The sequence below is a fragment of the Poecilia formosa genome, unplaced genomic scaffold (genome assembly GCF_000485575.1).
Source record: "Poecilia formosa unplaced genomic scaffold, Poecilia_formosa-5.1.2 Scaffold120, whole genome shotgun sequence".
Taxonomy (NCBI): domain Eukaryota; kingdom Metazoa; phylum Chordata; class Actinopteri; order Cyprinodontiformes; family Poeciliidae; genus Poecilia; species Poecilia formosa.
Window position 1 is genome coordinate 1,493,431 of NW_006800059.1, and position 27,590 is coordinate 1,521,020.

Here is a 27,590-nt window from a genome sequence, read left to right on the forward strand (position 1 = left end):
ATGAACAGATGACACATCAAGTCATTATCTCCGTTTAAAAGCCACACAACACATTGCAAAACAAAAACAAAAAGTAGATTACTTTCTGCTAAAACAGAACAGCAGTGTAGTGTTTAATTTACCGCTTCCTCTGCGGGTTTATCTCACCCTTTCAATCGCGACGAGTGATTTGAATTACCCACTGCTCATTTATTTGGGTTTTCTATTTGCAGACATTGACGAGTGCCGTCTGAACAACGGGGGGTGTGACCACGTGTGCCGAAACACCGTGGGCAGCTTCGAGTGCAGCTGCAAGAAAGGCTACAAGTTGCTAACCAACGAGAGGACATGTCAAGGTTCGTGGCGTGTTTGTTTTCATTTCTCGTTTCGTTTTCTGACTCCAAAATGTGTTTCGCTGCGGATAACCGCTGGTTTTCTTTTGTTGAAGCATTTTGTTGATTTGGATGTGTGCTTGGTTTCACGGTGATGCTAAAAACAAAAACTCATCTTCATCTTCCCGTTTCCAGCTGAAAACAACACTCCTCAAATATCCAGCCAGATTGAAGGCAAAAGCTGGTTAATAATCAGAAGAGGCATGAAACTGAGGAACAAAAGGATGATCACTCAAAATCAAACAGGGGTGTATTTATATATTTGAGCCATCAAGCTATAACGTTGACCCAGTGTGGATTATAAAAAATAAAATAAAAAACACAATTCAAACTTGTACAACAGATTTCTGTTTTGTTTTGTGTTTTTATTTATGAAAGTTGAAGATTTGACTGGAACATAACTGAAGTTTTGGAATGGCATAAACCAAAGCTCAGACCAAATCTGTCAGATGATCTGTAGTAATTTGATGCAGAAGGCTCCCTGTAGTCTGTTGGATTTTGAGAAATTTTGCAAGACGGGGGGGAAAATATTTTCAGTTGGGAAGCTTATAACCATCAAAGACTGAAGGCTGAAATTGAATCAAAGGTGGATTGATAAAGTATTAGTTTAAAGGTGTGCACAATATGCGAAGATGTCATTGCACCTTTTTATTTCACTTTATTTATTTTTCCCTCCCAAAAAATTTATTTTCTAGGTGAACTGTAGTGGATAAAAATACAAAAATATTTTTAAAGGATTTATCACAGTCTTATGTTTTTAAGTCAGAAAAGCCTGACTTTAAATCAGGTTTATTCCTATAGATTTTGTAATATTGATTTTTATTTCTTGTCATATTTAGATTAGAGAAGATCCATTATCAATAAAACACTTGTAGTGTTGTATTTTTAAGCATTTAAGTGTAAATATATAAGGTTTACATCATTACATACGTCATTAAAAGGTCCATTTTAATTTAGCATTTATGTCTTGATGACTGTATGTAAAGCTTTTGATTAGAATATTTTTTTATATATATATATTTTTTGTATATCCATAGGATAACGCTTTATTTTAGGGAACACAAATTAAACATAATTAGCAGCTATTAATTTGCACATCAGAGACATAATGACTCTTCATTAGTCATCCTTAAGCAGTTGTTAATTGCCTATTTGAAATTGACCCAATTCTACATGTAAAAAGGCCATAAATTAGAAATTTTCTCAAGACGTCATCTAATTATGGCCTGTTGTCTTTGTAAGCTCTTATTAAGGGATGGCACAAGGAGGATAACACCTATTTTTGTTTTCTTATTTAACACAGAAACAAGTTTCAAGTGTCTCTCAATGTTTCTTTTGAGACATTTTTATCGCTTTAGGTGTGAAAGAACTTGTTTATATAAAGACTTCCAGACAGCTTTCGGTTTTACATTTAAGCCGTTATGTAATTACTGGTAATATTCAGGAAAGAAAAAGAGGGAAATTGTTTTCACATTGTAGCTCTCCAGAATTTAATAAAGTGGATATTTTGACATTTCCTGACTTTTTTTTTCTTTTTGAGATTAAAGGGGAAGCAGACTAGTGCTTTGAAAAGCAACCCATTTGCTTCAGGGTGCAGCCCATCACTTGGTTGCATAAGCAACGTGCTCAAAAATGACTTTTACAATGTGTCAAGAAGACTCAGTATTTGAAAAGCTATGCCAATTAATAAATATCAAAATAACAATGAATTAGCGACCTCACTTCAGAATGGAAAACCTCCTTTCACAAGTAAGGAGCTCATTGATTGCTCTCTGGTATCAGCTGTTGTAGTTTGGTGTTTTGTTGAATAATAAAACTCTTCTTTTTAGATGTTATGAAGTTATTATCCTCATAATAAGTTAAATATTGAATAGACGTTATTAAGATCAGAGTTCATAGAGAACAGCTACTTTGCACTGGTATGATCTTTCTATTCTAATCACTGTATCTTTAAATTATAATCTTTTACAATATATTGTTAACAGAACATGAGTCTGCTGTTACACCTGAATTTTGCCTCTGGGGTTCTATTTATTCTACTATACATAAACATGTTATTTCCTTAAAACAAGGTTTTACGAATAGCTATAAAAAATGGATGGTAGCTTCTCCCTGGATGCTACAAAATGAGTTTTAGCGTTTTTGTTTTTTTTGTTGTTGTTGTTGTTTTTGCCTGCAGATACCAAAGTGAGCTGTCCTTACTTGTTTTGTTTTTTGGGTTTTTTTTTTTACTTTTGATTGTAGTCACTGCTCAGCAGAAAACTGGTCATCCAGCTGGAGGGAAAATGAAGGTTTGTCACGGCTGGGTAAAAGGTTTGCTACGGCTTGGGTCCAGTTCGAAAAGCTCCACTAAGTCTTGGACAGATTCAGTCACTAGAAAACCTTGTGTTGAAAAGAAACAGGCAGACTTGAGACGTGGGGCAGATCTCAGCTTCTCTCCATGTGGAAAAAAGGATGACTTTTTTTCCCCTTTCCCTCTCATTGATGTGGTCAATCAATACTCAGCCTGGTTTGCATCAGTGTCAGGCAGTGGGTTTACAGCTGGTGCTCTTAATCACACCGCTCCCTATACGCTAGTTTAACATCTCATGTGGTCAGTAAAAATACAACAAAAAAAAAGGAAAGAGACTCACATTCAGGGCAAATGCCTTTCTGTCATTATTTGGTGCCAAGCAATGTAAAGTTTATTTAGCCACAATAACACAGATAAGTGAGAAAATGTGGTCCTTTCTTGGTAGGAATGTAAATCACAGCTTGTTTTTAGTGGCATGGTGCCATGAAGGAGTCAGCGGTGCACTGTTTGGATGCACAGGGTCAGTGTAGGAACACTGTTGTCCTTGTTTGGTCCTGTGTGTTTTGTCTGGAGACAGGGGTTGTGATAAAGCTCACCTTGTGTTGAGTGAGATGCTGCCAGCTTCTCTCACACACACACACACACACACACACACACGCACACACACTAACTCCACAGCGCTGAGTCACCTGTCAGCCTCTTAACCTCTCTTCTCATTCCAATCATGTTTTCGCTCTTCTTGGATTGATGGAAAGAAAAAAGGGCGCAGTCTTTCCCGGTAAAGATTACATTTTATTCGTATCGGTTCTGCCTTGATTACCACAGGAATCCGTGGTGTCAGGATGTTGCACATTCATGATTAAATAACTGGCATATTGAAGAAGCAGGCTCATTAGGATGCAGAGGTTTCTCAGTGGGGAGTAAGTTTGAAAAGCATTGCATCTACACAAAGTTCTGTAAGCTACACATAGTTTAATTACATTTTCTTGTGTCATCTGTCACCACGTGTTATGTAAAAATTGATTTTTTTAAGCTTTACTTCATGTTTAATATTGTTTTCTCATCAAAAACATACCTGGAGTGTTGCTTTGATTCTTTCATGCATGTTTTAGAAATCTTTGAATCTCCCGTGGCAACCATTTGGGTTTGTAAAACACCCGAGGAGACGAAGCTCCACCTTCCACGCGCAGCTCCTCTTCTGAGCAGCAGTTTCCAAATCGAGCTTCTGCATCTCCGTGCAGTGCACCCCTTCCCCATGACTCACCCACCCAGCTCCTTCAGACTAGCCAGCAGCAATTAGTAAGCACCTGGTGGAACTGTGCGTCTCATTACATGAACTATTTCTCTCTGTCCAGTTCTTCAACAAACATTTGTAGGCACTTAATAGAGGAATGATGATGTGATGATGTGCTGAAAGAACAGAAACCTAAAGAGACAGAGCCCCAATTTCAGTGTGTTAATCTGTGAAATTTCTTTTAAGTCATGTTTAATTTATACAGATGACACTACAGCGATTTGGAGGAAATCATGCTCGTCAAACTAAGTTAAACTTGAACTTTGCAATGGATGGATGGAACTACTGTCCTCCAATGACTTCCCCCATTACAAAAAAAGGACAGAAAAGTGATGTTTGTCATGAAGGACAAAATAAAACCTGACTCTAAAAGCCTTCAGATGTTCTGTTCGGGACAAATTGACACCACGTATTGCATCTTACCTAATCGGCAATAGCTGCATCTAAATCAAATCTGACAACCCAATTACGCAATACCTATTTCCTCCTGTGCTCTCTAAAGACGTAGCAACTTTTCATATATTTCAGGGAATTCAGACATTTAACTTGTCCTTCATTTTACCCTTCTTGCTTGGCTGCTTGGCTCATTTCTGTTGGCGGCCGGGGCATTTGTCACAGCGTGCAGCTCAGCAGCACGGCTGAGCATGCTCTGTGCAGTCACAAACCATCACCACATGTTGCAAGCCATTTGAAACGGTGGTTTTCAGAGAGCAGTGGAGCGCTTGTCATGTTCTGTAAGGCCCATTAACGCATTCAGACTTCAGGCTTTTCTTTTTTTTTTTTTTTCAAAAATAGTCTAAAACCTGAGGGTTTTCTGGAAAATTGAAAACTGTCCACTGAAACCTTTTATCTTAGCCTTTGAAGAAACAAAGAAATAAAAAAACATGTAAAAGGTCAACCCTTTGGCTTTTGCTTTTATTTGAATATAGCAAAAAAAAAAGTAAAAAATCTGAGAACAATCTTGCATCAGGCCTGAGATCCCTCCATCCATCCATCCATCCATCCATCCATCCATCCATCAGCTTATCTCACAATCAGGTTGTGGCGGCAACAAGGACACCCTTACATCATTCTCCCTAGAGACACTCTACAGTTTGTTCTGAGGAATCCCTGGTCATTCCTAGGTTTGATGGGAAATGTAGTCCATTCAGAGTTCTCAGTCTGCTTCAGGGTTTCCCTGGAAAACCTCCAAAGAAGGCATTCATAATCCTTTTTGTTTCAAAGAAGCATTTTTTTCAAAGGTAGATGTTTTCTAATGAGGCAACAATGAACCTGCCTCATTAGAAAACATTCATTCATGCTGTTTATTAGCTTTACATTACCGTTTTTTCCTCTGTATGGTGCATAGTTGTCTTTGTACCACTAAAGGCAGTTACGGTACTAGTAGCATTTCTCCATCCATTATCATTAACAAAAGAATTTTAGTTATTCAAGCTAAAAAGAAGCAAATAATGAGTGCAAGATCAAACACTCAGTGTAATATCCTCCATATGTTTAACATGTTAATCCTGAATGCAGTGATTTTGCTGTAATTTGGATGGGTTCTGTTGCACTGATGCAGACATTTGCTTTCATTTGAAGTGTTGAGGTATAAAAATTAAACCTAGGGTTTAGTTTTTACACTAAACCTGGAGTGTAGCATAAAAGCACTAAACTCTGGGTTAGTGTTTGTTGGTTTGTAAGTCAGGATGGAGCGTTCATGTGAAGCTCCCATCAACATCTCTTTAAAGTCCTGATCCACATATGATGGGATTTAAGAAGAAGGACGTCAGAACTCATGTTGTCTGGACAGAGAAAATGTCTTTGGAATTCAAGCAAAATTTATTTATTTCTTTTAATCAACCCCTTTTAAAAAACAATGAGACCTAGCCGAAAGCTAGAGTGAATGGAAACTTGTTTTTTGCAGCCTTGTAAATAAGAGTTGTAGCAATAGTCAACGCTCTGTACTTTGGGTTAATGCTAAACTATGTAATAATAAGTTACAGATTCACTTGTGGCGTCAATGTTGCAATAAGAAACCTTTTAAGGATAAACTCAGTCACGATGATTATTTTCCATTGGGATTTAGAGTAAAGTTTATCCTTAATTTGCCAAAAACAAACACTTTTTTGCAGCGCTGCACACAGTGTGTGCCAACAAGAAGAGCCATCAGGACTCCAGACGGCATCAGCAATCAGTAATGGCTCTCTGTGGTGTTGGAGTTCAGCAAGTCCATTAAAATCATTTAAATTTTATGTAATTTCTTTTTTACCTAAACTGCTTGTTAACCCATTAAATGAGATAAAAACTCTCTAATATCTTACTGCTTAGAGTACGTCTTTGTCAGCTTTCAACTGTCTAGTGATTACCCCGTATTTATGAGTTTGTGCTGGTCTGATGTATAAACTGCTAGTTAGATGCACTGTAGTTTGTGGTTGTGACTTGACAAAATGTGGAAAAGTTCAGCCGGTATGAATACTTCTGCAGTTGCAGGGTAATACCTTTGTCATCTTGTTGATGACACCTGGGGCTATTTAAAAACCTAGAGGAGGTTCACTTTATAGCAGATGAAAGCATGATATTCCTGGGAAAATCCAGGGAAACTTTAATAAACAAGCCAATTAGACATCACGGAAAGTTGTTGCAAACCCCTATTTTCTCCCAGCGTGTGCTGCCTGAGCTTGGCAAAGACTGACACTGACATTAAAGAAGAACTTCATCAGAAGTCCTAATGGCATGCAGGTTTATGAGAGCCTACTGACAGACAGGAAGATGCATTTCTGGCTGTGGAAAGGGGAAATCAGAAAAACAGAAACCACTGAAAGCTGCATTGTAGTCTACAACGGTACAAATGATGCAACATTAAAGCACTTTTCATTTTAATTTGATGCTGGATTGACGCACTGATTCATCGACAGCATGCCTAAAGTGTAGAAAAGGGAGAACAGAAGATATGATGTGAAGGTGGGACGGCAGAAGAACCAGATTCACCTCCTTTAAATCATTTTTTTCGTTGCTTTGTGTTTTTGTCTTTGCAGATATTGATGAATGCTCTTTCGACCGTGCCTGCGACCACTTCTGTGTCAACTCCGCTGGCAGCTTCCAGTGTCTCTGTAATAAAGGCTACGTCCTGTACGGCCTGGCCCACTGTGGAGGTGAGCCAACATGTCTGTCTGTCTGTCTGGAGGGGCAGATCTCCTGTCTGTCATCCTTTGTCTTCATCCCAAACAACCTTTTTTTAATCATTTCATGTCTAACAGAGAAAAAAAAGAATGATTCACATATTAAGTATTTTTATAAGCTTTATACATAACTACACTCCACTCAAAATCTAACTGAACCAAATTTTACCCAACCTTTTTGAAAACACTCATATGACAGACGATTCCACCGTCGATGCATTTTAACTATCTTGACGGTATCTCTCATTTTCCATCGCTGTCGTCACAGTTGCATTTATAGCTTGCAGTTAAATTGTGTTTTATGAATACCTCAATCGTATGAAATCAACACATTCTCCTTAACTTTCCTTCCTAATACTTTTTAATGCACTGGTTTACAACCAAATGAAAGTCTTCCAAACCATCTTCTGTCCTGACAGTGTCGCCCCACGCCTTAATGTCAGCGCATGCAAACCTTCTTTACACCAGAGTAATACTGCAGTCTGAAATTAACACTCAGTTGAGAGAATAGATGATCCTTTGGAGAGTCTGCAGAGATTATCTGGGGTCCACTAAGAATGCATCCTGATTACCCGAGACGGTGGGCGAGTGTTCCCTAACTGTTCTGCTTCTGCAGAAAATTTGTAGCGATTGTTTCGATTCTTTTTGTTGTGGCATCAGAAATCTGGGTAGTTAAGGCTTCTTGGAGGAACCTTTGTTTTTTTGTTTTTTTGCAGCAGTGACAGTTTAGTCATGACATGGTTATCAGATACTCTGAAGCAGAACTGGTCATGCTATCCTCATGTCCGAGTTATATCCTTGTCAATCTTACAAAGGGTTGGCAGCGCTCCAAGGAGTTTGATGTAAAGATCTCACCGCCTCATCTGAAATACAATCTGCTTCCCAGGTTATGGTACATTTAAAGACAAAAACACAGAACCTCACTCACACACTTTGACACGTCTTATCCCTGGCAACCTTTTTGCATGTTGCAGAACTTGTCACATACTGCAGAGTCTGATGACGTAACTTCCAAAGTCTTGACAGGCAACCCGGATGACAGAAAATCCATAAAGTAAATGGCACCTAGCTCTACGTCTGTGAGTCGAAAACCGCCTGCCAGGGAGCTACGAATTGAATTGAAACAGTACTTTTATCTCACATGGCTATTACCCTTCACGGGACAATTCATTGTCTTAGAAAGCTGACGCTGAAATGAGCCGAGTCGGACATCAGTAATGCATCACATTGATAAAACTTTAGCTCCACTGATGTCCTCTACAACTCAAGGAGAGGCAAATCTATTCACCAAATATGTTAAACATACATTCCTTTGCACAGTTTTTTTTTTTTTTCAAAATTATTTTATTTCACTCAACACATATCGTTGTATTTATTACATTTATTTAAAATCACCCCAAAAGTAGTGGATTGGGGTAAAAAAAAAAAAAGACCAAAATACTTCAAAAACATAAAGGCCATGTTGTTTAAAGTTTAGTTTTTCAAGAGTTTGCCTTGCGATGAGAAAAAGTTTTCTCTGCATTCACACACAATGCTGCATCCAGGTTTTCAGGTTTATTAGGTTCCAGAGACGGGAAGCTGTATTAGCTGTCAGCTCTGGGAATAAATGCCCCTGAATTGGATTTGCGAGGCTTTTTCTCACCTGAAGGACGGCGATCAGGCCCCGCTGAGCTGCTGAGAGGAGTAAAGATGGTCTCAAGTAAATGGCTCTCCATACTATTGTTGAGCGAGCAGTTGATGAATGATTTCCCCTCGCTTTTCAGCACTGCTGTCACAACTGTTAGATAACCCCCGAGATTTATGGTGCTCCCAGTTACACTTTTCTCATTCTTCCACACAACTGAGGTTATGTTATTTCCTTTGTAATTCATGAGCTGGAATACGGCTGTGCAGGAGAGTGGCGATCTGTGTTTGACGATAGCCGCCTTTAACGAAGCCAATTAGGTCAGTGGCCTTCTGTCAGCAAGTTTCCCTTTGCGCAGCAGTTCAAGCTCAGACAGATTGGATGAAGAGGGAGGGCACATTTTTAAGCTTTGCCTCACATTCCTAACTGAATTTAAGTCTGAATTTTGGCCTTGGCTTTTTAAATTAAAAAAAAAAAAATCCCAATCTCTTGATCTAAATCCTCCCATTGCTGTATATGATCTGTAATCCAATAGATTTTCTTCCATTATTGCCTTGTTCAATCATTGCTTTCTGAAGAAAAGCATCCCCTCAGCATGACGCTGCCACCAGCAGCGTCCAGTGGACAGTGCGTTAAAGTTGATGTGCGGCGTTAGTTTCCTGCCACACGTCCAGCTCTGAATGTCGTCCAAAATGCTCAGCTTGGCTCTTATCTGATTTGAACAGCTTCTTCCGCGTGTTTGTTGTGTCGTAAACTTTTAATGGGGATTCTTACGGAGGCTTTCTGCTCCCCAGCCCTTTGTAAGGGACTTACCAAGAGCACAACTAATAGCTGTCCTGTGGACAGATTCCCGCCTGATATCTCCAGCTCCTTTCAGAGTTACGATTAACCTCGTGGCTTCTTCTCTGATTAACGCTCTCTATGCCCCTGCCTGTCGGCTTAGGTGGATAACCGTCACTTGTTTTGTTTGCAGTTTTTCTGTACGCTTAGCGGTTTTTAAATGACGGATTAAACAGTGCTCTGTGAGACCAACAAATGATTTGAGTACTGGTAATCCTGCTTAAAGCCTCTCCATGTTGTTATTCCTGAGCTGTCGAGTGTGTTCCTTGGTCTTTCTTATGGTAATTGTTCTTTAACAAACTTTTACAGCACAACAGCATTTATACTGAGATGAAATCACACACAGGTAGGCTCCGTTTACTAGTTAGGAGCTTCATTTTATTTAGGTAAAGGGAGCTGAATACAACACTTTAAAGCATAAAATCCCAATAAGATACATTGCTGTATGTGGTTGCAACGTAACAGTTTGTGATTTTGCTTCGGCTTTGATTAGGATGTTTGGTTTTTAAAAAAACACTTCTTTTTTTTTAAGTTCTTGAGGTTTTTAACGAAAACACACAGGGAGAACCTTTTGAAATTTAAATTCGATGACATTCTGATGAACTCACCTACTCATCCAGAAACTCCTATGCCTTACGCTTGGGTGTCTGAATGTCATTTTATCTTTCTTTTTAATTCGGGGGTTTTTTCCTCCCTTGGCTTGTCTCAGCACCGACAAACATGCACAGAGATCCGGAGAAACGTTAGAACGCAGCGTTTGAGGATAAAAGAAGTCTGGCGGATGAGCTCCTGTTCCATCAGATATCCATTAAAGGTCTTTGTCCTTTAAATTGAGTGCTTTGATGCGAAGGATGAACAGCACATCCCTCACTACGTCTTCAAGCAGCTCTGCCTGTTGATGAAGTCATCATCTCCCTCAGAGAGTGAAGCAGCAACGCCGGCTGTTTTTATCTTTTCACGGTAAATAATTAAATGAGACAAGGAAGAGCTTTTCATATCAGCAAGCCAGATCATCAATCACGGCTATTATCTACGTCTGTTTCCTTATGTGCGCGCCGCTTGTCCTGCTTAAAGAGCTCGGCTTAGCCCTGCGAGCCGATTCTCTGTCTGGCCCCCGAATGCAGCCAGACTCCATCTGGATCCCGGGTGCTTTTTGCGGTTTTAGCTCAGCATGTGTTTGAAAAGGTGATTATAATTTACTGCTTACCGCACGTCTTCCTCCCCAGAGAGCCCCGAAAACTTCTGACCATGAAATTGAATGTGGGTGACATCAAAACAAGAATTCACTTCTGTTTACACGCAAACATATTAATCCGCCATGCATCCAAAACCAACAAGGAGTACTGAAGCAATCATAGAAGAGCTCCTTACAACTGGAGAAAGCCTTACTTCTGCTGCTCTGGTGACATTATTTCCTAATACTTCCCTCATCATTATTTTTTTTCTTTCTTTCTTTAACTCTGCTCTTGTAAGAATCAGTTGTGCCTTTTAGGTCAAATCTGTCATGCTTGTTCATAAAGTGTTTCTGTCACTGCGTCTTCTCGCAGATATTGATGAGTGCAGCATCAATCGTGGAGGCTGTAAATACGGCTGCATCAACACTCTGGGGAGCTATGAGTGTACCTGTCCGTCTGGATACAAGCTTCACTGGAACAAGAAGGATTGCATTGGTATGTGACAACAGTGCCCCCTAGTGGCTTCTTTAGGAGTGTGTGTGTGTGTGTGTGTGTGTGTGTGTGTGTGTGTAGGTGTGTGTGTGTGTGTGTGTGCCTACTGTTTTACCTAAAAATGTTCAACCCCAACAAAATACCAAAGCTACTAGTTTAAAAAGTTTGACACATCTGATATTGTGAGTGGTTTCTCCAACTTGAACGCAGAGAGACACTTTTAATGTCTACTGTTATTTCTAAGTTGCTCAACTCCTTCATATCAAGCATTTTTAGGACTTAGCAGAGACACCTTTTGCTGTTGACACCTGCTTTAAATGTGATTATATATTCCTAAAATATATTGTTCCATAACTCAGGATTCAATATCTGAAATTGAATTATATTCCTTAGTTTACCAGCTTTTTCAAATACCATCTGCATCTTACATTTTTGAAAGAGTTTAAGTCAGGAAGCTATGATGGCCACTCTATTTTCTAGGATGTCCCATGCAACCAAACATTTGCTTTTTTCTTCCACATACTTCAGGTTTCCGGTCTTAGATGAAGCAGCCTCAGAGCATCACTGAGCCACCACCATGCTTTGCTGTAGGCAGAGTGTTGTTTTCAGCATTCACTTCCTTCCACTGAGTTTTGACTTATTGCTACACATAACAGCAGCCTTTAGGGTAATGCGAGCTGAAACTTCAGTGCATGCTACTCCCAAGTCTTTCTGTAGGTCATTGAAAGGTTTTTTGACCACCTGCTTTTTCTGGAATCTGGTGCCACTGATGGCTTCCTCTTTCTGCCACCAGGTGGCGAACCCACTGCTCATATGACAGTGAAACTTGTGAACTGTGCTTCCAGCTGAATCTGTAGAAAAATCCAGGGCCTTTGGATTCCTTGTTTGTGTTTGTGAAAGACAATAATCTCTTTTCTGGATTATTTTTTTTCTGCACAGTTCTCTTGACTTTGCATCTTTCTAACATGCAATGAAATGTTCAACAGTTCAGGTGTTTGAAGTGTTTTATCTCAAGGACGTCTGATGTAACTAATGAAGCCTGTGATTTGCTCTATCTCCGTCTCTGAGGGTGGAGTGATTTATGAGTGCCTGTTCTTATGAAGTATTCACTTCTGGGCACTGAATAACTCTGAAATTGCAAATATTCACTACATGATCTGGTGTTAAATTTGAATGCAATCCTTGTATTATGAGCTCTTTTGACTAATTAAATGTTTTTTGTGTAATTTGTTTATTGCAAACGCCTCAACAATTTTGCATCTTGCTTATAGTCTGATATGTTGTGTGTGTCAGATAATTGTAGCTGCAACTGCAGCAGCTGTTGAGCAGTTTTGGACGTTTACCTGTTAGCTTTCTCTCTCGCAGAGCTGGTGAAATGTCCTCCTGGACTTGTGGCACCGAAGGCCACCCTGACCTGCAGCAGGACGGGCAAAAAGGAGAGCTGTTCTCTTACCTGTGCTTCCAAGGCCTACTATCTGGCAGGTATATATCCCACCGAGTCAGGGCACAAACACAAAACGGCAAACTGGAGACATTTGATCAACAGTTCTTGCTCTGGCACACTCTCTTTCCAGGGACAAATAACAGCTACTCAGTCAGCTGCGGCATCCCGATTCTCACGGGCAAGCCCCCTGCAAGGATCAATTCCAGCATCATTCAAGGCTGCGTAGGTTTGTTATCTGTCGGTTCTTATTTGAAATCAAAGCCATCTCATGAACTACAGCAGCTCTGGTTTCTGTCTGATTGCTGGTAGCAGCATGATGCTTCAGTGTCCTCCCACCCACCAGGCTGTGTTTGTCTGTAGAGACTTTGGCGCCTCCAGTGAAACAGAAGGCTTCTTTCAAGATTAAAAATGCCAAATGTCACCTGCATCCAAAGCTGACGGGCAAGACCGAGGACAGGGGACGGACACTGGGACCAGGTCAGTCTCCGTTAATGTCTGTTGTTCCGTTCTGATGGCTTTTCCAAACTGAGTGACACAAGAGTCCCGATTGGATGCTAAAATAAAGTTAATATCTGTAGCATTTTAAATCATATATGGTTTAAAATTAAAATTGAAGTGCAGTAAAATAACACATCGTTAGTTTGTCTTGTGATTATGTTCACCATTATACTAGTTTTTTGTTCCAAAAGGAGTTTCTGCAGAGCCTCTCGGTTTGTACACATCTAATCGGTTCTTTTTGAAAATGAATGTCTCAACCATTTCATTTAAAAAAAATAATAAAATGTACACACAGAAACAGGTTTAAGAAGAGAGTTCATCCACACGCACCAGAACTACTTTTAAATGTCAATTTGGAATCATGTCAAAGCTAGTATGTGGATTAATCGGCACATTATTTGTCGGACCCTAAATCTCAGTTTCCCATGTACACATGCAAACACAAAAACAGAGGTTTCTCAAATCCCCTCTTTGGTCAGAGTTTTTAAAGTGCATAAAATGGTTTTAGTTTTCCAGGATATCTGTCTCTGTATGGACTAGTCCTTAGAGTTCTGCTCCAATATGGGGTTGCCTCAGTTAAGTTGATGACCAGTGTTTAAGTGTTGCTGAGAGGAATCTGCAAAGCAGGTCACCTGACCAAGGCAGAACACAAACTGCAGCAGCCAATATCATCTCTCCTTCACAGTGAATACCATTTATAAACGATGGAAGACCTAGATTGTTTTAGAGAAAAATGAAATGTATTAGATTCCAGATTGAAGATGCACTGCCTCCGGTGCTTTTGTGATAAAGTTATAAGAAGTGTCAGAATTGTCTGATTGAGCTTAAACTTAAATGGTGTGTGGTGCTTCTTCGTGGTTTTCAATAACGTTGTCTCTGCAGGAGGGGGGCAGCCTTGCAGCAACTGCCAGGTAACATTTGTTAACCTTACATGTGACTCCTCCAAGAAAGCTAAAGGGCGACACGCTCGCAATCCCTCTAACAAAGGAGTAACGCGCATCACCTTGGAGCTGGAAGCCGAAGTCAAACCTGGAGACACGACAGGTAAGTCATCTATGTTGATCCTGTCGTCCCCGAGTCACAAAACGTTTATAAAACGAAGTTTTTTTTACTGACCAGGAAGCTGCAACCTCAGCTGTTTGCGGCAGCGCATGGAGAAGCAGGTGAAAACGTACATCAAGGCTCTGAAGAAGTCCATCAACCAAGAGCGCTTTCTGATCCGGGTTGCTGGTTTGGAGTATGAAGTGGCTCAAAAGCTTCCTCAGGCTGCACCCATTCAGGACCACTGTGCCCCAGGCTGGGAGCGGGTCAATGGCAGATGTGGTAAGTAAGACTGGACAAGTGAGCTCAGTTAATTCTTTTCAACTCATCTCTCACCTGTGCTACTTTTTGACAACTTTTTTTTCCCCCAGTTATGTGCCTGCCAGGGTCCTACTACCACGGGGGACAGGAGCGCTGTGTCCAGTGTCCACCCGGGACTTTCCAGGAGAAAGAGGGCCAGCTGGCCTGTGACCTCTGCCCTGGTAGCGATGGACATGGAGCTGTGGGAGCACGAAACATCTCCTCTTGTGCAGGTGAATTAAACCGAGCATCCATCTCATCTCATGCAGCTCATAGAAATGTCCTGATAGCCGTGTTCTGTGATCCTTAAATCAAACGCAGGCCAGTGCCCGACTGGTTACTTCTCCAGCGATGGCTTCAAACCCTGCCAGCCGTGTCCTCAGGGCACCTACCAGCCAGATCTGGGAAGGACACTTTGTTTCCCCTGCGGTGGAGGCCTGAGCACGAAGCGGGAAGGTGCCAGCTCCTTTCATGACTGCGAAGTCAAAGGTCAGATTTGTTTAGAAAAATATTTGATTTCACCGAATCACAAGTTTGACCCATTTTACCCTGAGACGAGCTTCGTAAACTAGTGCTACAATAGTTTGCAGAAGTATACATACTTGTGAAAGTGATACATTAAGTGTGCAGAGGCAAACTGATAGTATGACATTTTTCTGGAGATTTCATGAAACAAAGTAGTTCAATGTGGTGAAGCGAAAGTAAAAGAATACACACAATTTCAACAGTTGAAATTGTTAAAAATATAGCATGCATTCATGTAGCTGTCTGTACATGAAACAAATGTTGGAGAAGACGCTGTAAGATTTATGGCCTAAGTCTGAAAGGTGACGTGTGGATGACGTCTCTACAGATGCCTCCTCCTTATAGTGAAACACGGTGTTGGCTGCATCATGCTGTGAGGATCCCATGGTTTTCTACAGCCTACAATGGAATGGTTTAGATCATTTTCATGTGTGAAAAATCAAACATAGAATCTGTCACACACCTAAAAGTTTATGTTCACAGACAATCAGACTGAGTTTGAGCTATTAAAGAAAGGAGCAACCTTTTTTTTTTTAAGCTGGTATAGACATACCCCAAAGGACTTGGTGCTATAATTTCAAGCAAATTAAAAAAAAAAAGATTAAGAGGGCTGAATACAAATTAATGGCACAATTGCATATTTCTATGTGTAAAACAACTTAAAAAATGTTTAATATTTACTACGGCTGTCCACATTAACACATTAATGTGAAAATGTAAAAATCTTAAAGCCTCACTGTGACAAAATGTAGATTAATTACATTACCTACGGTGATCTAAAAGCCTTTCTCCCACAGACTGTCACAGCAGCACGTGAAACAGTCTTGCACTGCAGTCAACGATGCAAAATCGTAAACACTAGTAAAAAGATGAGTGAGGAGAGCGAGACTGGATGTGCTCAGCGGCAAACTTCACCTTAAAAAAACACCTCGTTCATTGAAGCTTGGATAAAACAAAGGTGGCATGTACATATCAAAATGCTGAATTATTCCCCCACCAAAGCACAACCAGTTTACAGCTAACATTTTTTTTAATTAACGTTTGAAACAAAATGACGATTTAAAAGACGCAAACCTGGAAACCTGAGAATCTTCAGACATGTTTTGTTTGAGACGTTATAACTCTTTCTTAAACAACTTCCATATTTACACTTCAAGCTTAGAAAATTACACACAGTGATAAATCGTAATTAATCACAGTGCTAGTGATTAATCTGATGCATTTTTTAATCGATTGACAGCACAAAAATTTACGTTGCACCTCAATTTTCGAACGGTAATGTAGCAACATAGAAACCATTTCTGTGCATAAAAGAAGTTAATTAAACTAATGTTATTTTTTTTAAACTCCTCCCTGCAGTCCAGTGTTCTCCAGGTCATTACTACAACACCACCGTCCACCGCTGCATTCGCTGCCCAGTGGGGACCTATCAGACAGAGTTCAGGCAGAATTACTGCATCACCTGTCCAGGAAACACCACCACTGACTTTGATGGGGCCACAAGCGTCTCGCAGTGCAAAAGTGAGTTGGAACAATAAGAACTAAAATCTTTTTTTTTTTTTCCCCCCCAACAGCCACAGTCTAACCTGGCCTGCTTTTGTCTGTCTAGACAGGCAATGTGGTGGTGAGATGGGCGAGCTAATGGGTTACATTGAGTCACCTAACTATCCTGGTAACTACCCTGCTAACGTGGAGTGTATTTGGAATATCAACCCACCAAGCAAGCGCAAGATCCTGATCGTGGTGCCGGAGATCTTCCTGCCCTCGGAGGATGAGTGCGGCGATGTTCTGGTCATGAGGAAGAACTGTGAGTTTTCTCTCTCTCTCTCTCTCTGGATTCATTAGAGTTGATAGAGGTCATAAATAATATGAGGAAGGATTATCTGTGCTTGTGCAAGGGTCAGCGACATCCATCACCACCTACGAGACCTGTCAGACGTACGAGCGGCCCATCGCCTTCACAGCTCGCTCCAGACGTCTGTGGATAAACTTCAAGTCTAATGAGGCCAACAGCGCCAGAGGTTTCCAGATTCCTTATGTTACCTATGATGGTAAGTAGCGTCCGAGTTCACATTGGCAAACAGTTACTTCTGCAAAACGTCACATGCGGTTATCTTAGCCCTCGGAAAATTAGGGCTTAAAGTAATCTTTTATTTGGTTAGCATGTCTTTTTTCTGAATGGAAGCAACATTAACATTTTAGAGCAGCACAGTGAGAGTCCAGACTGAATCTAATAGTGGAAAGAGTTAAAGATTAGGGTGATGGCAAGGAGGCCTTCCGTCTTCAAAGGTCATGACCAAAGATAAACTGTCAACATACCAGCGGAAATATGCACAGTCAGCTAACGCTTCATTGCTATAACGCCAATAAAGATTGAGAAGGATGTTGCCAACTTTTTAAAATATCAATAAAAACATATTTTACATTTTATAACTTTTCAGAGATACCCGTCTCATTTCCTGTCAGAAACAAACTTCTCAGTTGAGATTCAGTAATTTCAAATCTAATCTGCCAGACGTATGAATAATTTAAACTTGATTAACTCAGTCCTCCTCTATCTCAACCAGATTGTGTTCTTATATCGTTAGAAAATAGAAAAATACAAATTATAAGTTTGCACAGAATAATTCACTTTTTTCTTTTTTTTTTACAATGTTCTCCATCTTTTGAGTTATTGTATTGCTTCTATGGGCAGTGAGGTATTAAAATAGCATCAACTCACCTACTTTACTTATTAAATGCTAACCCTCGTATCTCGAGATTCAGATTCCAGCATTGGCTTCTGCAGACGGGTTGCATTGATGATCTTTTGTGTCACTTTTTTTATTTCAGAGGATTATGAGCAGCTTGTAGAAGACATTGTGCGAGATGGAAGACTCTACGCCTCGGAAAACCACCAAGAAATCCTGAAGGTCTGTGGCATTTTTTAGGTGTTAGTCATTTGTTTGTCAGATTTAGGATGATTCAGTTGAGCTGTGAGTTTTTATTAATGGGGTTTTAATCCCAAACGAAACTGCTTTCTGTGAGCTGTCTTCGGAGTAAAGGGGGGTTGGAAGTAACACGCATTCTACGCTTTTCAGCTGTGTTTCTGTAAAAATGATTTCCATGTTCCTGCCACTTCACAAAACAAAGTCCTGTGCTAATAATGTGACAAAATTTGAAAAATACTCAAGAGTATCAACACTTTTCTAAAGAACTAGTCAATTATGAGGGAGTTTTTAATTGATCAATGCAGAAATGATGTTTGACACCTGATTGTTGTGTGTGGTTTTTTTTTTTCTCTGAAGGATAAAAAACTGATTAAGACTCTTTTCGATGTGCTGGCCAACCCAAACCACTACTTTAAGTACACCACTCGGGAGTCCAACGAGATGCTTCCACGCTCCTTCATCCGTCTCATAAGCAGCAAAGTGTCAGCGTTCCTGCGGCCATACAAGTAAAAGCCTGCAGCTGCAGAGAAGAGGTACCGGATTGCAACACCCACCCGACCGGCCCACGCCTTCTCCCTACTCCTCTCCCGACATTCCCTGCCAAACTTTTAGGCCACAACTCTTCCAGGACTTCTTAACACAAAACCCTACGAGACACTTCACTCAGCAGACCTGAGAAATGCCCGACATGTCGTAACCCCCGTTTTCTCTTTAGGTTTATTCTGTCTGTCTACCAGGTCTGTATTCCTGCGCTCTAGCATTTAGTGGGAATGTTGAGTATGTGAGTGGTTTCTGTTGTGTTGTGCAACGGAACCACGTATAAGGAAGAAGAAAAAAAAAAACAAAACAAAGCTTATTTCAGACAGTAGGAGTGTTGTTTTGTGTGTGCGGTTTGAGCCTGATAGAGCTTGTTGTTGTGTTTGCTCCAGTTCCTTACCATTAAGTGTGACTGTCTGTGTTGTGTAAAAGTGTTGTGCAACTCTGGTGCCATCGTTGGTGTCTGAGCGCTGTCCTCCAGGAGGAGCGGTCGCTTGAATCCTGAGTTTTCCAGCTCCTTTGAAGCCCGGCTGTGTTTTTGAGCTCTTAGAGCCTTTTCCAACTGTTAAAACAGTTCAACCGTGTTTTGCTCCGTCTGTTTAGACTGTTACCCGTGTTTCCCAACCTCTGGGTTATTCCTTCTGGTCGTTTTTTTGTTGTTGTTGTTGTTGTTCCAAACCAACTACAAAGCAAACACGAAAGTGTGGTTTGTCATTCCACAGAACCCAGCGGACATTCGGGAGATAAATGATCGTGAGAGGTGGGATGATGTGATGTCTGGTGGAAACATGTTTCAGAGAGTGAGAGTAATGTCTCTGTGGGACATTATGTTTGCTGCTTCTTTTTAAAAAGGTCACTTTAATTCTTCAGTCTCATTGTCTTTCTCATGTACTCTTCATACTAATATTCTGTAGGGTTTAAAAAAAAAAGGGAAGCTCAGAATCCATAATAGCTCTGTTTCTTTTACAAACATTAAGTTGATAATCTCTCATTACTCGTCTGTGGATTTACGAATTATTTTTGTTTTTGGTCTTGTAAATAGTGAGATTAATCTAGACGAGGGTTGAACTCTTTAATCCTGATTTTTTTTAGGTCCAGTACACTTCTTCCCAGATCCAGTCGCTTCTCCGCCCCTGAGGTCTTGCTAGTCTCAAATCCAAAGACACTCAACACCCCCAACTCGGTCTGTGTCCTGTCCCAATGAAGACAGCTCTTCCAAAGACCGCTCAGATCGGGCAGCTCGAGTAGTTTCCTGCTCTAGATTTGGAACCGACCGTCCCTTCTGTTTTTTTTTTATTTTTTATTAAAGTGCAATGAAAAAAGAAAAAAAAAATGGTTCCGCTCAGTTGCGACCCACACGGAAATTTGAAAAATGTGTTTTGGGCTGTGGTCTTGTTGAGACTATTAATCATCTATTAATACTATTATCATCAATTCATCATAGGCAGAAATTATTTAGGCGTAAATGAAAGAAAGAAAAAAAAAAGTAAAAATAGCTAAATGTGGAAAAAAGTAAGAATTTGGTTTGTACAGTGAAAAATTTTAAGCGTGACTAAACAGGGTAAAAAATAATTTAAGTGTAGAGAAAAATCTAACACTTCTGGCTTGTATAAGCCTCAGCCAGAATTACTGTTTGAGGAAATTTTCTCATTTGCCTTTTAAATGACATTTTACAAAAGATTTGTCTGGTATTGGACACAGGTTTCCTACACATATTTATCTCAAAATGCCATACTTTTCCAGACTCACTGTTCCAAACTTTTTATTCTTTGTTGGTTCAATTTTAAAGTATGTTGCCTGAAAAAAAAAAGAAGTATTGCTGAATAAACATACTGAGTTGAATACCACTGTGAAACTGATGGGGGATAAAGTCTGAAAATACACATTTTTAGTCCTGACAAATATTTTCCATTCAATTCCAGATTTTTTTCCAGATTGTGTGGGAACCCTGTGTGTACAAAAACATAATTGTCACCTCTAAAAAAAAAAATAAATAAAAAAAATCACCTTTAGACACAGATTAATTGGTGTGTTGAGTTTGGGGTAAATGTCACTTTTTTATGACCAGGCACTTCCTGAGCTCCTCCCAGTGGGAAAACGTTAGCCCAAGATTTAGTCAGCATCGCTTTAAACAACCTAGGAACAATGAATGAATGAATGCTTAGTCAACACTCGACCCTAAAAATCCACTGACCTGGACATTAATAAAGAGAAAGAAAACTTGCCCTCCTGTATTTTTTTCCCCCCATTTTTTGTAAATAAAAATTAGTTTGTTAGGACACTATATCCAATGGACCATACTGGATTAAACAAAGGGAATGTGCCCTCACTATCAAATCTGAGGGCATCATTGGGTCAGACCTCTTATATCAGTTTATAATTCTTTCTATACACATTTCACTTATACATCAGACAGAATATTCTCTTATTTTGGTGCGCTCATGTGACCCACATGCACCCCTCTCTTCCTACCAGAAAGAGCTTCTTTCCTGCAACCTGTTATTGTTGTTGTTGGTTTTTATTGAGGTGTTGCCTTTAAAGCAATAGTTTGCTATGATGTATTGGAGTTTGATAATGATATTTGCACTTGAAATGTTATTGCTCATGTAAAGAAATGTCTGGTTTTTGTATTGTCTTTTTAAATGAATGCAATTTGTGTTCCTTTTTTTTTCTTGTAGCTTGTTTGTTCATAAGATGCTCACTCACCATTTAGTCTATAGAGATGATACATTATCAGCAGTTTGGAGAAAAAAAGGTGGAAAAAAACAACTTTGTACAGAGGGGAATCAAACAGGTTTACACTTGTTACTGCCCAAGACACTTATTAAAAATAAACATACTGTACTTCAGCTTCCTTTTCGACGTATTTAATGTGTTTGTAATGATTGTACACAGGAGCAAAAATATTAAACAGTGAATTATTAAAGGTTGATTTTTAACCGTGATTATGTTAAAGGTATTGATAAATGAGTGTGTGGAAATTGGATTAAATATTATAAGATCAAACTTTTGCCAGCAGATTAGGCCCTCCTCATTCCTGGAATATAAAACAAGATTGAAGGCATTACTGACAAATGTTCCAACACCTGCTGTAGTAACGTTACATCTCAAAAAGTTAGAATATCTGAAAAAATAAATAAATAAAGAATGTATAAAGAAAAGAAACAAACAAACAGATACATTAAACACACAGTGAAATGTCAAGATGTCATCTCTGTTTTGTTGCATGTGGTGTACTTCTAATTAACATCCAATATGTAGATTCTCAGATTTGCTTTTATATGAATATTAAGAGGAAGATGAGATGCCAATGATGGAAACGGGTAGAAGGCTCTTATTAAAGCCACCTGGACTTCCTTAAAACCTCGGCAGAACAACAGACCAACCACCTTCATGCTTCTCTGTTGATGCAGTAATTCATTCAGTGGGACTTAAAAGTTCTCTTTACATTGGTAATCTTGGTCTAAAAATGTGGTTTATTAGCTATAATTCAAAGTTTACATAAATAAATGTTTGAAATATATTAGTCTGTGCGTAGTGAATCATTATCAGTTTCACTTTTTCAGCTTGTGTTAACAAAATATTTACTTTAGTTTTGCTGTGCTTTATTTTATGCATATTAGTTTTTCATGCCACAGAGAAGAGTGTACTTACTGGGAAGACATTTTGGAAGCCTCTGCAACCATTGGCCCGCACTGCCACAGGTGATGTGTGCTGGTCCAGTAAAAGTATAGCCAGACTTGCATTTAAACGAACTGATGGTCTCCATGGGGCGATACGTTTTTTTGTGAGAGTTAATCCAGAAGGCGTTGGGAACATTTGGTGACTGACATCTTACAGCTGTGAAGACAAAAGAGATTTTGTAATTTTAACTATAAGGAGTGGGGCATAAACTGCAGATAGTTGCCTAAAACTCTGTGACAGATCATGATCATAGACCTTTGCATTGTGGAGGAGGCGAGCTCCATGTCCCGTTGTCGGTGCACCAGATCTCCCTCGATCCCACCAGGCTCCCCACTGGGCACCCATAGCGAATCACATTCCTGAATGTGTATGGCGGCTCCTGGACATTTCTCCTCTGAGCGTTCGTCTCAGTTGGCTCTTGACACTCGACAGCTGCAGGGTGTGCAAGAGCTCTGAGATGATTCCAAGTATCAGCAACAGGTACCAAATGGACAGGCGAGTTAGCAGGCCTCACCTTCACAGACAGGAGGACGACCGTCCCAGCCGTTGCTCATGCAGTACCTGGTGGCCCGACCTACGAGTATAAACCTGGTGAGAGATCAATCAAAAAGTCAATCCCTAAAGTGTAAAGAACAATGGGAGATAAGGAAACACCATATTGCAGGGACTGTTTGTCTCACCCCTCATTGCACACAGCTGTGGCTGTGTCTCCAAACTCTACGCCAGTGTAGGTGAACTGTCCGTTTGAAATTTCTCCAGCGTGGCCACACAGCTTTCCTTTTTACACAAAACAATACAGTAATGTTACGCAGGGTGAATGAGTGAACCTTTTCACATTTAACCTCAATACAACAAATAGCAATGTGTGTTTGTCTGATTTAAGAGGTATGATAACCTCTTTGGCTCATGACAAACTTGCTGATTGTTTTTGTTTTTTTTCCAGGATCATTTTAAAGTAAAGACAAGGTTCAAAACTTAAGAGCTGATTTCTGTCAGTCAAGCAGTTAACCAGCAACATAATGATCCTAAAAATATCTTCAGCTGAGGAAGCTTCAGATTTATAAATTTATAAATCATAAGCACAAATTTGCGAACTGAAGTACTATAAACATTCAGTCACTTTTTTCTCCCAAACAGTTATAAATACTTTCATGAATTTCAAAAACGAGTCTTTGGGAACATTTCAAAAGCTTTCATGAGGAGTCACTCTCTTTTTTACAGCTTTACGTGATTATTCAGTACTTTAAGTATTCTGGAAGCATACATAAGACTTGGGAAAAATGGCTTGGATATTAAATGTAAACTTTCCTACGTTCACATCTTAGCTTCAGAGGCGTCCATTTTCCATTGTCACATGTGCGAGTCCTGCTGCCACCCACTGGAATATATCCCACATCACAGCTGTAGTAGACTTTGTCGCCAGAAGAAAACGAGGTCATCGTAATGTACTTGTCAGCAAGGTTGGCGTTGGAGCCGCTGACAATGAGTGGTGCATCACATCCACCCGCTGTGTATTTCAAAAAGAGGTGAACAGTTCACGTCATGGGAAAAAAATAAAAATAATCTAACGTATTGCATAAGAGCACAAAACAAAACCTGATCTAGTCTTTACCAGTGTGACCATTTAAAAATCAAGTGTATGAAAAGACAGTGGATGGAAAAGTGATCATCAGTGATCGTCTATAAAAGCAGATGTTTTGGAAGACCTTGGAAAGAATATGAAATGTTAAATTACAAGGTACAGCAGCTTCAGAAAGAACAAGAAGGACTTCTTTGGAAGGCTTCCCAAAATTAAATGTTTTTGTTTTTTTTAAATTAACTTATTCTGTAACAACTTTCCTTGGCACATGAGACCAAGGAGCGATGTCGGGCAAAAACCGGGAACATAGCACAAACACCATAATTCATAACATGCATGAATACAAGCACATTATGTGATGTGGGCTTGTTCTGCTGCTACAGCAGGGGTCCCAAGCCAAGCACACCTGCATAAGTGACCGCATTACCACGTTAGCATGTATCTATTTGCGACAGAAGATGGCCAATCAACCATTTATTCAAGCCAGATGTGCAGCAGCAGGGAGACGTGCAGGACAGTGAAACCTGAGGACCAGGTTTGGATCCTTCAGGAATCACTGAGTAAACCATGTATAACGCTGTATACTGAAGTATTTTAGAGTTAAATCCAAGTCAGACTTTAAGATATTAGGAGAACAGTTAATGGTGACGATAATGCCATGAGAATATCAGCTGCATTTAATCCACAACTTCCTGCATTCACAAAAACCCATGTCAGGCAACAGTGTAAAATAGGTCGCCACTGGACTCCATAGCAGCAGACATGTTCTAAGAGCAACAAGTCATGCTTATCTGACAATCCAGTGGATAAGTATGGATTCACCACTTGCCAGAACAGGACTTTCCTGACTGTTCTGTGTCAACAGTAAGGTTGGGACACAAGGGATTATGGTGTGGAGCTGCCTGTCAGGAACTGGGTTTGGTTCCTCAGTACCAGGAAAAGAAACACATAAAACTCCAGCATTCCAAGGTGGTTTGGACATCATTGCTCAACTTTGTGGGAACAGTCAGAGGGTGGATAGCTCTTTAAAGACATTGAGGGGCAAGTTTGATGTGGAAGGGCTTGATTGGCCAGCTCAAAGTCCTGACCTCAACGAAGATTAATTAAATTGAAACTGGGAACAAGGCCTTATTGTCCTAACCCACTTCTAGAAAAATGATCAAAAGTTTCCATAAACACATTCCTAAACCTTATGGAAAGACTTTCCATAAGAGTTGAAGCTAGTATAGATGTACAGGGTGGGATGACACATTGATCTTACAATAGCAAATTGAATTTCATACACCCGCGTACAGTAAAAAGAAATAATGACAGTGGGAAATAATGTTTTAGTACATTTCAAAATGGATTTAAACGATTTTGGATCCTGGTAAAACCATTTCATTGATATCATGCCCCTATAAAAACACAAGAATTTAAATATCTACATTTTTCCCCCCTCAAAGATAAACCGTTGGAATAGATCTTTCAGATAAAAAGGGATGGATGATGACCAATTACTAAAACAGATTATATGACTGCCTAAGAAATATCATATGTGCTTACCAGGCCTTGCATCAGGGAACAGTAAACACTGAGGGAGTTTCGGCTGCCACTGGCCATCGGACCCACAGGTGATCTGCTGTGCTCCATCCAACTGGAAACCAGTGCTACAGGTGATGTTCATGGTGTCTCCAACATGGTGAACTGAAACCTCTCTGCCACTCTTCACTGAGTTGTTCACTACTGGACTGGAGCACGTCATTTCTTTCTCTGGTGAGACAATTGAACTGGTAATTAGCCTTAGCAAAGAAGGAAGCACGGAAGTTTTTATTGTGTAAACTTTAAAGCAAATTGTGTTTTTAACATGTTAAATATATATTACATAACGAGACTTGTCCTATGACTGATTAATGAACCCTGTGGGGCGTATCCAAAGAAGTTCAACAGCAGATATGTCTTTTCCAGCCGTGGGAAGACGATATTCTTGTTCATTTATCTTTGTAACTTAACCCAACATTTGTAATAGTCAACAAGAGCCTCAGTTTTTAAAAGGTTTTCTTCAAAGATTTCCCTTTATTTAGCTCCAAATATCTTCAGATCAACTATGAGTCACTTCCCTATCTCTGTAAAAAAAAATAAAAGAGATTATGCTGCCACCATGTGTCACCATGGCAACAGTAATGGCAATGTGCAGCTGCAATAAAGCAATTGGTGCCACTAGATTTCCTTTATGTGCCTCAGAATAAGTGGGGGGTAAATCCAAATGCACTTAATACTTTCAGATTTTTATTCAATGTATCTATTTTTTTCTACTTCACATACGATCCTATTAAGATATACTGAAGTGAGTGGTTGCAACATGGAAAAATGGATTAATGTGAATACTTATTAAGGGATTTTGTTTTATAGGTTTGTGTTTTTAGTTTTTAATGGTAACTGCTCACTTCAGATGGGAAATGAGTGCGGTGGAAACAGTGGTATAATAACCTCTTCAGTAACACACCTTATTCAGCACAAGACGTTTATGATTAAATCAAAAATGACTAACTGATGAGCTCTTACAAAGATGGAAAAAAAATGCACAAAACAATTAGGGGATTAGATGAGCTGATGTCACTTCTCGTCGTATTAAAGTTTGGGTTGATCCGTGTCATAATCCCCACCCATACAGAGTTGCTTTTCATCCTGTTGCAATTGCAGGGAGTCATTTCATAATCGTGGAATTTAAACACACAGTCGCCTACCTTCACATGATGGGAATTCACCAGTCCACCCAGACCTCTTACATATCATGTAGCTCATTCCCTTCAGCATGTATCTGTAAGCATGGAGATACAGTTTAATATATGCCACAATGTTTACATCTTACAAAAGTTGTTTCAGGAAAAGCTTACCCCTCGTTGCATTCGGCATAAACTTTCTCCCCAACGTACGTTTGACCTTCGTAGCGGAAGTGTCCATTGGGGAGATCGCCGGCGTTGCCACATGATATCTCTGTCAGAAGTTGGTATGAGGAACAATGAAAAGGTGAGGACGGAAATCCCAAGATTGAGTTAGGGACAAAAATAAATAAATCGAATTCATTCATTCATTCATTCATTCAATGAACTTAGCAAAAGGTAAGGCGTTGATCTCTAAATGAGCATTGAAAATGACAATACCAGCCTGTGCAAAAAGTATTTATAATCCTTGAAAGTTTTGATCAATGTTACAATGATAAACTTCAATCTGTTTTATTGGGATTTTATACCCCAACCCCACACAAAGTGGTACATATTTGTTGAAAGTAAAATGTAATTGTTTTTAAGGGTGCCAGAGTAAAGAAGGCTAAATACAACATGTCACACTTCCAATTAAAAAAAAAATAATAATAAATTTGTTTTCATTCCATTCCTAAAGAGAGGAAAATATCGTACCTTGCTAAAGTACATCATGTAAACTTCATGGGAAAGTAAGTATTTTTTTTCAATCGTCTAAACATAATATAGAAGTTGGTTCTTATGGTCATATTCAAGCTGACATATGGGTTCTGATTAGGCTAAAAATTCAGATTAAGGTTACATTTTAAGCATAATATTCAAGCAAGTATTGCACTTTTCAATAAGCCCATATTTATATATTACAAAAATATATAAATATGGGCTTTTTTATGTAATATTCTAATGTCAAATGTGTTTTCATTGGCTGTAAGCAGATAATCATTCTAATTAATGGAAATAAATGTTTGAAAACATCAGCCTGTGTGTAATTACTGCACATAGCGTATATCACTTCGTGAAATAAGTTACTGAAATGAATGAACTTTTCCATAATATTCTAA

The 27,590-nt window shown here is 39.5% G+C and overlaps 2 protein-coding genes across 3 annotated transcripts in view; one reads left to right on the forward strand and one right to left on the reverse strand.

The window, feature by feature from the left end:
* scube3 (signal peptide, CUB domain, EGF-like 3) overlaps positions 1-20,000 on the forward strand; it is a 100,599-nt gene extending 80,599 nt beyond the window's left edge. For both annotated transcript variants that reach the window (XM_007560823.2, XM_007560825.2), the window contains 15 exons: positions 213-335; positions 6,976-7,092; positions 11,131-11,253; positions 12,616-12,732; positions 12,825-12,920; positions 13,055-13,171; positions 14,075-14,236; positions 14,312-14,515; positions 14,605-14,766; positions 14,855-15,022; positions 16,418-16,579; positions 16,668-16,865; positions 16,957-17,109; positions 17,891-17,970; positions 18,346-20,000. In XM_007560823.2, the coding sequence (XP_007560885.1) occupies positions 213-335; positions 6,976-7,092; positions 11,131-11,253; positions 12,616-12,732; positions 12,825-12,920; positions 13,055-13,171; positions 14,075-14,236; positions 14,312-14,515; positions 14,605-14,766; positions 14,855-15,022; positions 16,418-16,579; positions 16,668-16,865; positions 16,957-17,109; positions 17,891-17,970; positions 18,346-18,498 (2,135 nt within the window). In that variant the 3' untranslated portion in view covers positions 18,499-20,000. The remainder of the gene's footprint in view (positions 1-212; positions 336-6,975; positions 7,093-11,130; positions 11,254-12,615; positions 12,733-12,824; positions 12,921-13,054; positions 13,172-14,074; positions 14,237-14,311; positions 14,516-14,604; positions 14,767-14,854; positions 15,023-16,417; positions 16,580-16,667; positions 16,866-16,956; positions 17,110-17,890; positions 17,971-18,345) is intronic.
* The window catches only part of LOC103144042 (complement receptor type 1-like), a 10,963-nt gene continuing 2,551 nt past the window's right edge, over positions 19,179-27,590 (reverse strand). Inside the window, exons 4-12 of the mRNA XM_007560826.2 lie at positions 26,665-26,764; positions 26,515-26,588; positions 25,334-25,540; positions 23,522-23,716; positions 22,890-22,986; positions 22,724-22,797; positions 22,465-22,641; positions 22,180-22,365; positions 19,179-21,562 (exon numbers count right to left, since the gene is read on the reverse strand). Coding sequence (XP_007560888.1) covers positions 21,546-21,562; positions 22,180-22,365; positions 22,465-22,641; positions 22,724-22,797; positions 22,890-22,986; positions 23,522-23,716; positions 25,334-25,540; positions 26,515-26,588; positions 26,665-26,764 — 1,127 coding nt within the window. The 3' untranslated portion in view covers positions 19,179-21,545. The remainder of the gene's footprint in view (positions 21,563-22,179; positions 22,366-22,464; positions 22,642-22,723; positions 22,798-22,889; positions 22,987-23,521; positions 23,717-25,333; positions 25,541-26,514; positions 26,589-26,664; positions 26,765-27,590) is intronic.